This window comes from Ammodytes marinus (genome assembly GCF_949987685.1).
Source record: "Ammodytes marinus genome assembly, chromosome: 6".
Classification (NCBI taxonomy): domain Eukaryota; kingdom Metazoa; phylum Chordata; class Actinopteri; order Uranoscopiformes; family Ammodytidae; genus Ammodytes; species Ammodytes marinus.
In genome coordinates this window covers 28,879,627-28,891,883 of record NC_137235.1, presented here as the reverse complement: position 1 = coordinate 28,891,883, position 12,257 = coordinate 28,879,627, and the positions used below count along the sequence as shown (strand labels likewise).

General features: G+C 42.2%; 1 protein-coding gene across 1 annotated transcript in view; it reads right to left on the bottom strand.

Moving 5' to 3' along the window:
• Positions 1-9,517, bottom strand: part of sorcs3a (sortilin related VPS10 domain containing receptor 3a) — a gene marked incomplete at both ends in the record, with an annotated part of 253,632 nt that extends 244,115 nt beyond the window's left edge. Inside the window, one exon of the mRNA XM_080029079.1 lies at positions 8,858-9,517. Coding sequence (XP_079885205.1) covers positions 8,858-9,517 — 660 coding nt within the window. The remainder of the gene's footprint in view (positions 1-8,857) is intronic.
• Positions 9,518-12,257: the final 2,740 nt, after the last annotated feature.

Here is a 12,257-nt window from a genome sequence, read left to right as displayed (position 1 = left end):
ACGCTTGACTAAAAGTGCAAAAATAAACGCCAGCATGGTGGCAGCATTGAAAAAACCCTACATTTAACATACAATCAAACATTTATTTATGTTTTAGGTAAGCATTTATACATGTGGTGAAAACATTTTGTGTCTACTAGCCCCTACTATGCAACAGTACAACATGTATGCTACAGTGACGTCTCCCCCAAACTCCTTACAGTGATTGTGCCGATGGCCAGCGCCATAAGGTTACAGACTAACTAAGCATGAGTACCTCATACAACCACACTTCAATTATACTGAACTATCCCTTTAATAGAATAGAAATGAAACTAAATTAAATCCGACACCGACATGTACCAATGTAATTAACCAATGTATATTTGCACCCACCCACACACACACACACACCTCTACCAACTCTTTCCCCACACACACACGGATAATGTCAGCACCCTTGTACATGCCGGAACAGGATCAGTGGCCAAGCGTATGATTATACTCAACTCTCTGAAGTCGTAGTGAGGTGCCTTTCCATCAGCGCCTCCGCCAACGTGGCAATCATACGGGAAACATAATGAGGCCATTAGGTTTGGCGAATACAGCCTTAAAGCCTCTTGTCCAACCAGCTGGGTTTCTAATATGCACATGCTCACACAGCTTCAAAGCTTTAAGCAGCCAGGCTTGATGTGAGCCTAGATCTATAGCGACCTGCTACAGCAGCAGGTGCAATGCATCCTGATTGGATGGCTTTCGGAATGGCTTCCTTAATGCTAAAGAGTTTTCCTTGCCGAGCGCAGCAAAGAGAGTTTTGACATTATGGTGACGCTTTTAAGTACATCCGAAGACCTTTTCCGGGAGTCCCAAAATGCACTCGCAAATTGTGCTGACCTAGTTAACTGCAGGTAAAAGGAAAGAGATGGATTAATTGTGTCGGCACGCCAAAGGGTAACATGTTTTTGATAGCTGTACGTGTCGGCCTGGTGTTTTCTTCTTTTGGTTTTATTTTCCAGCTTATGTTCTCAAATGATGTGTGTAAGCTGCACTGCCCCCTTCCCACACAAAACCTTTGTGAGCATAAAATGCTGCTTTTTATTCCGCAAAGCCAAAATTCTGTGAGCTTACACGTTAAGATATCCAGATACGAATGATGACCTTGCATAAATGGTGGGACTCTTCCCTCCTACACACATGACATTTTGAAAAGCTTGTAGGCCTTCCACTGTACAGCATTAGGTGACATAACATAGCTTTTAAAAAAAAAACACACTGCATGGCTTGCAGGAGGTCAAGAGCAGAGCCTAACCCCCGGAGCTCAACTGTTTGGTAAACGCCAGCCAAGATTTTGAGCTCTGGAGGCCAGTCAAGACAGATTCCTCCATTCATGTTTCCCCTCGCAAATGGCTTCTTGCCACGACGTAATACTTCCACTGCAAAAAAAAAAAAAAAAAAAAAAAAAAACAAGGGATGGAGATGGGGAAACAAATTTGTAGACACTAATTAGAGGAGGAGGGAGGAGGAGAGATTGAGGGATAAGGGAGATAAGGCCTGCTGGAAGGGGCTACATTATTAATGATATTCTCGTTCCTCAACCCCCCTTTTTCTTCCAGAGCCACCAGAGTAGCAGGAGAGGAAAGTAAAGTAAAAAGGAACAACTTTATAATGTATTACCATTATCAGTAATTTAGGCTGAGAGGGTGAGATGGGTTGACGGGACAGTAAGTGGGAACAAGATCCGCGTCTACATTCTAAATCACATTTCTCTGGCTGCAGACACCGCAGTTGGATATGCTACACACACACTATGCCTTGACCTTGTTGGTGGCACTCTCTTTCCAAACTTTAGATGGTGCATTTAAAAGGAATACTTCACCCATACAGAGCCGGCGTTCTATCATTATACAATTGCTATTATAATATACTGTAATGAATTAGGTTTTTCTTCCCCCAGTCTTCCCTTCACCCAGCTGTCTTGTTAATCCTAACCCTACATTTTCCCATGTGTGACATCACACTTGGGAGAATGTAGGGTTAGACAGTGAGACCATTAAACACTCTTTCTGCCTTTTCCCAGGCTAGGATGAACCGATTTCAAAAATGTTCGCACATTTATACCAGGATCTCAGAGTTGAATACATCTTCATATTTCTCAACCTTTATTTATACAGGTAAATCCCATTGAGACCGGAGACTCTTTTTCAAGGGAGACCTGTTCCCATTCCCACGTTACCATACACACACATTCATACACCGATAGCAGGCTTACTATCGACATTCACACTAGGCAAGGTGGGTGAAGTGTCTTGCCCAAGGACACAACAACCATGACACAAGTGGCAGGGCGGGGATCGAACCTCGAACCCTTTGATCATCGGCCAACCCGCTCTACCACCTGAGCCACAGTCGCCCCAGTACCGGTGAAGTAGGCCTTTAATAACCATTACATGCAAATGGTAGCCAGTCAGGGTAATTAAAGGTTATTATTCTACTAAATATTTTTCCAACACCCTGATGTATATATACAAATATTGTTTTGTCTGGTGTTTACCTTCAGATGGCTAATACATGCCAGCAGGTGTGGATTTTGCCATGTTGGGGCATAAGGCCAACGCATGCATGGGTCCCCCAAACATCCCCTAGTTCTGCTCCTTTTTTATCTAAAGAACGATGAGTAACATATTTTCTCTTGGTTTTTCTCAGGCCCATAATCAGCACTGAAATTGTTGCTTGGATTTTTTTTCTTTCAGCTGAACAATTTATTTGTTTACTACTGTCCTTTGCTGAATACTTTTCTAAGGTAAATTAAGTATTCTAATGACATTTTAGCGTATGGAATGTTAGAAAGACATATTTTTTTTTTTTAAGATATTTTTTGGCATTTTTATGCTTTATTGATAGTGTATAGACAGAGTTGAAATGGGGCAGAGAGGGGAGTGACATGCAGAGAACGACTGCGGACTGGAATCGAACCCGGGTCAGCTGCTGGCCGAGGCCCATGGGGGGACGCCCTACCAACTGAGCTAAGGGCGCCCCTCAGAAAGACATAATTAATGAACAAACGTTTAGAAAACAAATAATTAAAATATTAACCATATACGTTTTTTGAGACATTTTTACGGATCCCTTGGCAGCTTGGGGGCCCAAGACAATTGCCTATACCATTGACTAATGATATGTCTGCATGCCAGGAACATCTATGCTTCTTTCGCTGCATGACATTTTTGCCTTCAAATGCCACTCACGAGAGTCTGCATGTGTCCATCCTGTTCTCAAGAGGGATTTAGTCATTTCGATCACACACACACGCACACACACACGCCTGTATTGATGCCTTGCCAGATACGACTGACCTGTCTCTGTGTGAGCGCTCGTGACTTTAAGAGACCGCCCGAGTCGAGCCCCATACTCACACACAGTCTTATGCTAATGCCTCGTTGGATGAAGGGACATCAAAGAGATCGCCATGTGTGACGGTATACATGAAATAAACATCTAGGAGTGTACACACGGGCTTGATCAGCTGAAGTGCTGATGCTGCCCAGTCCCGAATCTATTGATATGCTGACATGTATGGTCACAGTTTACTTAAAAAAGAAACCTATGTATTGAGATTATGGTGTGTAGGGAGGAAATCTCAAGGTTCCCTTAGAAGAGCTTAATGTTTGAAGATCACACACCAGAAGAGGCTTAGCTGAAGCCATCATCAATTTTGTATGTGTGCTTGTCCGTCACAATGCCTTTATGCTTAATGTCTGCGGCTGAGGGTAGGTGGGGTGGGGGATTGCACAGCATTATGGATGATTCAGGAAATAAGTTTTGCTTTTGCTTTTAGGGACACTTCATTGGAATTGTGCCATGAATACGATTTCTATCGGCTTAAGACTTACCGGTAATGATCAGAGGTTGGAAGAAGAAGGACTATTCATTTATTGAAATGTGCACAAGTTAAGGAGATTCCTTGGTGAAAAGACCCCATGGTAAAGTCATCTGAAGGGACCTAGCGAAATCCTGTGCGGAAATGTCTGGATGGATGCTGTCGATGTGATGAGGACTAGAGGTGAATGGGTCGGAGGAGGGTTGCAGCAATCACTGACATGACAACTGACAGCACGGAGAGGGCGGTTTTAAACTTCAACGGGAGCAATTTGATTGGCTATGAGGTTAGGGTGAATATGAAAGGTTAAGAGGTCACGTATTATTCTCATGTTCAGGTTCAACATTGTAATTCTAGGGACTGTTTTCATGGTGTAGTGTCCAAAAAAATCCCTACATTTGTCTGCCATTGCTGAATATCCTCATTTCAGCCTCTGTCTGAAACACTCCTTTTGAGAGCCTGTCTCTTTAAGCCCAAACTTCCTAAAAGCTCAAACTGCTCTGATTGGCCACACATCTAACTGCCAGTTTGAATCGAACTGCCAGTCATATTCAGGGGTATCTGATTATCCTTTCGCTAAGCTTCATAAAATATGTTTCGCCTCAACATTGCTAAATATACATTCACGGTTGATATCTTTGAAATAGCCTTTGTCGGCCTGAGGCATACAGTAGGTGTGTGAACATGAAGACATGAACAAGCACAGCCAGACAGAATAGAGAGTTAAGGGGGCAGAGACAGCAAGTTGGACAGGTACAGAGATATGGCCAGAGTGCATAAGCCATGTGTACATATCTCAGAGGAGAACCCCCCCCCCCCCCCCCCCCACACACACACACACACACACACATACACACCCACCCAAACCCAGGGAACCCACAGCAGTGTCAAGTCCCCCCTGAGGTGTGACAATGTGTTAGCTTATGGTTTTGGTTAAAAGAAGTAGGGGAAAGATTGTGGTCATGGTTCAAATAAAACCAATGCCGTCTGTTGGTAGAAGCAAGATAAGAACAAAAGCCTCTGGTGTCAAAGTCAGACCAGATGCCACTACCTGGTTAAGGTAAAATAAGTATGTTACTGCTATGAACAATAATGGTGAAGCATAGTTAATATAAGAACTACCTGGTCAGTGATGGTGAAACATTGTGGTCAAAGATATAAGATACCGTTGACAGTTGTATCTTCTCTCACCATAAAAAAAGGTGCGGCTTTCAGTGTCTGACTTTTCCACTACATTGTTAAAGGCCTACTTCACCGGTTGGAATATGAAGGTGTATTGAACTCGGAGATCCTATTTAGTATAAATGTGTAAAAAAAAAATTAAATCGGATCATATTAGCCTGAGAAAAGCCAGAAAGAGTGTTTTATGGTCTCACTGTCTAACCCTACATTTTCCTTACTGTGACATCACAGTAAGGGTAAGAATTAACAGGACAGCTGGGCCAAGGGAAGACTAAGGGAAGACTGAGGGAAGAACAACCTCATTCATCATATTATAATTAGAGCTGTCAAGCGATTACAAAAATAATCTAATTAATTACAGGCTCTGTGATTAATTAATCTAAATTAATCGCACACTTATATGACACTTTTATGCCTGTTTGTAAACAACTGTAGGCCTATAGGCTACCGTTCGTCTCTCTCTCTCTCCGTCTCTCGTAACTTCTGTCTCCTCCCCTCAGCCAGGCTTCTACATTAAATATATTAAGGAACTACTAGCGCCGAAAGAAAAAAAACAAGCAGGCTAAATGACGCACACACACACAAAGGAGGAAAAAAGACAGGCATATGCTAGGAAGAGTGAGAGGGGTCGGGTGTTCCGTTTAGACGATCGCAACTAGCAAACAAAAGTGAGACACGAGGAAGATAAAAATCAATAGACAGACACTGCGAGAATAACATAAAACGTATTCCTACCTTCATGCTTATTTGCCCTCGGCCCCTTCCCCCTGCTTCTTTCTTTACTCTTTAATCCCGCGCGGGCCGTGTCCGCAAGATACAGGTGCAGCTCCGCTATCATCTCACCTCTTTTGCACCGGGTCAAAGGGCAATATAGTAGTGCGATTAATCTGCGTACATTTTTTTAATCACGTTAATTTTTCTGTGATTAATTAATCAAAATTAACGTGTTAATTTGACAGCCCTAATTATAATAGTTATTTTATAATGATAGAACGCTGGCTCCGTATGGGTGAAGTATTCCTTTAAGGATAGAGGAAAGTCATTTTCATGTTTAAAATAAAAAATAAATATAGTTAACATAAAACGGAGCGTTCTAGGTAACTCCATTTTAAAGCCTGTCTCCTAAAGCACTTCCTTCAACAAAGCCCAGTCTGCTCTGATTGGACCTGAATCTTAACGGCTAGTTCTATGGAGGTGTGGCTTATCACAGATGGAGGTAGTGCCAAGTTAGGTTGGTAATGAGGGGACATGTTTTATTCCCTTATGATGTTATAAGGGGAGATCATATAATCAGGTTGTGTACAAGTTAATTTTATAATAATTATTTGAGCTTGACAACTAAATGATTAATTAATAACCCTTGGAAAAAGGGTTCCCCCCCACGGGTTTACACCAGGGTTGTTTTGGTTCTATGGTTTATGTCACAACAGGAGGCCTAATGGTTTTTGGAAGTGTATATAACCAAAAAAAAAAACAACGCTGTCATTTTTGAGAATAGTCAATCAGGTGAGAATGAAGAGGGTTAACACAAGCAATACAATGGACAGTGAATAGACCAAGATAAAAAAGGTGGAAGCACTAAGCTTGGTCATCCATCCAACCAGCTCCAAACTCTATATTATCCAGCCACTCATTCTTCCTCTAACTTAACTACTGCTGCAGTTTAAGTTCGGAGGACTTCAAGCTCAATCTCTTTTGTCCTAATACCGTTCCATTTATCACCAGAAAACAAGCAGCAACAGCCGATGAAGATTAGCTAGCAGATATCCTCTCTCTCGGGGAGGCTCTCTTCTTCTTTCTTTTTTTTTCTTTTTTTTTGCCACAAAAGAAGTCTTTGAAATAGAGGCCTCGATCTTCAAGATAATGATGAAGATTTAAAGCTGAGGGGACCAGTGGCGCACAATAACCTCCTCACCATTTTCCATCCAGCGCACACACACACTCTCATGGAAGTCACACACACACACACACACACACACACACACACACACACACACACACACACACACACAAATATGTTGCCCTCACAGAGCCTCAGTCTTCACTGCGGGTTAAAAAACAAGTTCATGCACCGTGTCATAATCAGCACAGACAAGAACTGAATATGTGGTGTATTTTTTTTCTTTTTTTTTTTTTTTTTTTAAATGGGATTTTTTCAAATGGAATAACAGCCAGAGAACAGCAGCCACAACAACAAATTAAGCGTGTGGAACCACAAGGAAGAGAGAGCAACATGGCTGTGAGCTAACATGCTCGTTTTAAATGACTTTGATTCATTTGGTCTCATTATTTTCTTCCTATGAGGGCCCTCTTGTGTAAGAGGGGTAGAGGGGTCTTTTCATCCATTTCACATGCAGAATGGGCTTGAATGTGGATGGTGTCGTTTTGGAAAATGAGTGCCCGTCTTTTAAACTGCACAGTTACTGTACTGTGCGTGGTGATATTCAAAAGGACTGCACGTTTGTGAACTGAACCTGTGTGTAAGTTACACTATTGATGATACATGTTTAATTCCTTAGTCTTAGTAATCGAAGCATCTGGTATTCTTGAAGTATTTTTGACTGTAGTTACTGTACATTATCAGTTAAAATGATTTCAAAACATTAATTTACTCAATTTCTGAATCTAATGTAGGGGTAAGGTGTGTGTGTGTGTGGGTGGGTGGGAGGGGGGGGGGTTCTTTGCAGCGCACACACACACGCACACACACACACACAGCACAGACAGGTAGCGGATTGTGAGGAGATAATCACTGATTTGACGTGAAGTGATTTTGGGGTTGTTCGGAGGCAGTGCTGTCATGATCTTACAATTCATTGCAGCATGTCCGTGACTCCCCGTTCATGGGGGAACCATTATTTCATGGAGAAAAACATCCCTTGTATATGATTAATGCATATGGGGGTTAAGACCCAACCTCCCAGAGCCTCACACCCCCGTTTAGAAAAGTCTGTGGTAACACATCCAAGGCTGACACCTTTTTCATTTGCAATACCACAATTGTAGCACACACCACAGCTGGTTACAGATTGTGTTAAATACATAAATAAATAAATAAATAGGTATATAGCACTGCATTCAATGGCCATTTTTTGAGGCTATTCAGTTCAGTAACCCCCCCCCCCCAAAATAAATAAATAAATAAAAATAAAATAATAATAAAAAATCCAAGGAGGTAAAAGTTGTATACATAATAATATAAAGGTTTATTGGTGATTGAGCAATAATTTATGTATGCGTCCTTCCTGCCCCACTCAATTAGATTGGATGGGGAAAACCTATCACCATTTAGAATGAATGCATAGAATACATTAGTATATCTTAAATTCGCAGAAAATAAATCATAAACGTGTTTTTTCCCCTCTAAGGCTATGAATGAAGAGACAAACTAAATGTTAAACTCAAAACGTTAAGCTAATATTTATACCGCACGATTGCAGGTGTGTGGTTTTGTGTCACTAAAATCAATATTGTTAAAGGCCATGCAACAACAGAGAGGTGGTGCGTAAATGCTGGAAGGAGAGGCAGCACAATTCACGGCCAAATACAATTGACAGTCGCTGCACAGCACCAAGGTCTGGCATTTAGGGAACGGTGCGCTTCGGTGGGTGCGCATCTGTAGCTTCCATCCAGTGCACCTGTTAACAGTGAACCACAACAACTCGGAGGCACGAGAGCACAGCGCATCCACACTACACTGTGCGTCACGTTATGGAGTTTGTTCAGCCAGCCGCTCAATAATGCCCCACTCCCGGGGAAGAGTTCAAGTGAAAGTGAAAATAAAATAACCACAGAATATGTAAAGGAATGATGACTTACGCTGCTGTTTTGCCCTGACCAGTAGACCACCGCGTGGTTATGCGCAGAGTCCCCCGTCAGAGCGAAAGTGCTGCTCGTGAGCTTGGGTTCATTATTCCCTCTCCCTTCCTCCCTGTTCCGTCTGAACTCGGACCTGCCTTGCTTGTTTCCGCCGTCCAACAGCGAGCCACCACGGTCCTCTGGAGCGCCCGCATCCATGCCGGCAAACTCAGGACCGCTTCTCTTGGCTCTCGGGCGCGCGGCATTAGTAACATCCTCCCCGGGCTCCCATCCCTTATCACCGCCGCGGACTTGACTTCCCCCACTGGACCCCGGTTCGTCATCTTTTTTTGCGCTAACTCCATTCAAAGTGCCATGTTGTTGAGGGACATCTTCCACAGAGACGCCCGTCTCATTGTCGGCGTCTATTACTCCAGTGTTTTGGTCGGAAACCCTGAGTTCCTTAAACTCTACTCGGATTCTTTGTAGGGTGCCTGGTTCCTCTGTCGGGTCAGTGCGCATCCCCAGCTGTAATTCCTCCAGGTGCAGTTGAACCGGGGTCGGGCAAGACGCGCAAGTTATCTCCGCCATGGCATTTTGTAGGGAATGAGCGGCTATCATCAGCCATATACCCACAGATAAGTGCAAGCAGCCTGGGCACAAGCCAGACCAAGTCTCCATCGTTGACAAGAATCCCAATTTTTTTGGTTGGGAGGGTGGGGGGGTCTGGTGAAGCACCGTTAAAAAGACCTAATCCCACACTTTAACTTCCGTGAATCAGGTCGATATGGAATAAAGTGACGCCTCGTGCTGTCCGTCCGGCTGTTTTGGTTGGGCGAGAAAAAGAAAGTGCTCTTCAGCAAAACTGTTCACGTCCAAGGCTCTTTTGGTCGGGAAAGCCACCACACTCAGGAGGGAGGAGCTGTATATCAGCCAGCTGCCGAGTGTGTGTGCACCCGAAAGAGACAGAGAGAGAGAGTTACACAGAGAGAGAGAGAGTGAGAGTTACAGAGAGAGAGAGAGAGAGAGAGAGAGAGAGAGAGAGAGAGAGAGGGGAGCTGTCCTTGGTGCTGATCCTTCTATTCTGGAAGTAGTAGATTTTAGCATGACAAAATAGTCTCCCAATGGCACATATCACTCCATGACCCCACACAAAAACTTGATCTTATATTATTACCTATACAATTATATTTGTGGTGTATGTCTTTGTATAATGTATATGTTCTTACTCAATGAATAGATCAAAACCAGAGTAGGCTACAGCCTATTCCAACATAACAGCAAACACAAGGAGAACATGTGTTTCCTGTAGGTATACACTTCATTATTCATATTATTTATTCATTTTTATTATTTTATAGTTATAAAATAGAAAACTTTAAAAAATCAAAGTACATGCCATGTGGATTTTATAGATTTATTAACAATTTTTGGGTGGTTGGGGAGTGGGTGAACATACATCAAATGAGTGAATGAATATTTTCAACAAGATACCACACCTCAAAATGCGGCCCCTCAAACGGTTTACACCATTGAGGGGTTAGTTGAAAAAGAAACATTGTGATCAAATAATCCTGGTGACTGAAAAAACAATTAAAAAATAAACATAGTTGACTTTGAGAATTTCCTGTATTAACCGATAGACAGCTGTCCAGACATCAACCAGTTGCATTCACCTATCACCAATATAATGTTACTTGTGTCAGGTGGGACACACACACAAACTCACTGATAGATTGTGGAGAATGGGCAGGGAGTTGCACCGCCCCTGAGGGTCAATAAAGAAGTGTCTAGAGGCCTATGAGAGTAATTTCAACATATTTCCAATCAGATCAGTGCACTCTGTGGGAGTTTCAACTCCGGTGGGCATAGCAGCAACGGACAACACAGTTTTCCCCCTGTGTGTGCAAACATCAGCTGGAGAGAGTTAGTGTAGCATGGAGTAATCTGATTCCTCTGTATTCCACTGAGCAGACATGCACACGCTGTGTCTGAGTCTAGGGGAACTCCTGTCCTTGCATCACCTTGTGTAATGCAGCCCCGGATTTTTATTCCACAACAATGACATTGTAAAGCAAAATGTTGTAGTTGTTGAGTAGATAAATTATATTGTCACTAGAATCTGCAGCTCCCCTTGTCATAGATAGATAGATAGATAGATAGATAGATAGATAGATAGATAGATAGATAGATAGATAGATAGATAGATAGATAGATAGATAGATAGATAGATAGATAGATAGATAGACTCCAAAGGATTAGAAGGAGATAGCTACCTCTCAATCGTCTGTGTCAAAAGTTACTGGTCCCAGTCAAGGAAATAGTGCCTCTCTCTAAAATGGCAAAGTCTTTTAAAGAACTTCCCTAACAGTCCTCTACCTCCTCCCCAAATGGACAAGAACAAGTCAAAGCAACTCAGATCAACACAGGGACAGGGACTGTATGACCAAGATGAAAAAATAATATTATTTTTTTTCCAGAGAGAGAAAGGTAATGAGATTTTAATGAAAGTGAATGAAACTTCTCATCTGGTGTGATGCGCCCATTCATCAATTACCATCGCATACTGATGGAGTGGAAATTATTCATCCCTTTTTAACGATAAATCAGATGGGATTTTTTTAAGTCAATCAACATCCAAGTAAGATGTATAGTGTATGTCGGAGGAGCACTGCACCAAAAGCTGTCACATTGTATGTCTCGGACACACATATCTCAAAGCTATATGGAACCATCCCTGTGTTCCATTCCCCATACTATCTACTATTTAGTATGGTAGAAAAAAAGATTTAGGATGTCCCTATGCTTGTGGCCAGATTTAGTATGGTTTGAAATAACGGATGTCTACTACATCCGGTCGAGATTTTAGGTTTTGAAAACAGCATGCTATTTGGGTGATTCTGACCCACAATCCAGTGCGCACCGGTAGTGACGTCACATCGACGAAGCCTCCATATGAAAAGAACAGGGATGCAATAGTTATAAAAGCAAGAGGCAAGATCAGGGTGCAATGTTATGATGAAATAAATAAGTAACAGTATGTCCAAAGTGTATGCCTACTTCATCCTAACTACAGTAGATTATTTTTGTGGTCAGATGTAGTATGTAGAATAGAAAAAAGAAAGAGTATGCGATTTGGAATGCAGGGCATGGGACCAACCATTGATAAGAGGAAGTGAGAAAGACAATTGCCCTGCGTTCAAATACCGATACTTCCCTGCTATTTAGTATGGTAGAAAAATATTGAGGATGTTCCATTTCTTGTGAATTCACCGGATGTAAAGTCATATCAACGGAGACCCAATATGAAAACAACCAGAGATGCAACGGAAATATAAGCAAAAGTCAAAGTTCAAGGCTCAAGGTAATGATGAAATAATTAAGTAAAAGTATGTCCCAGTTGTATGCCTATACTGCATGC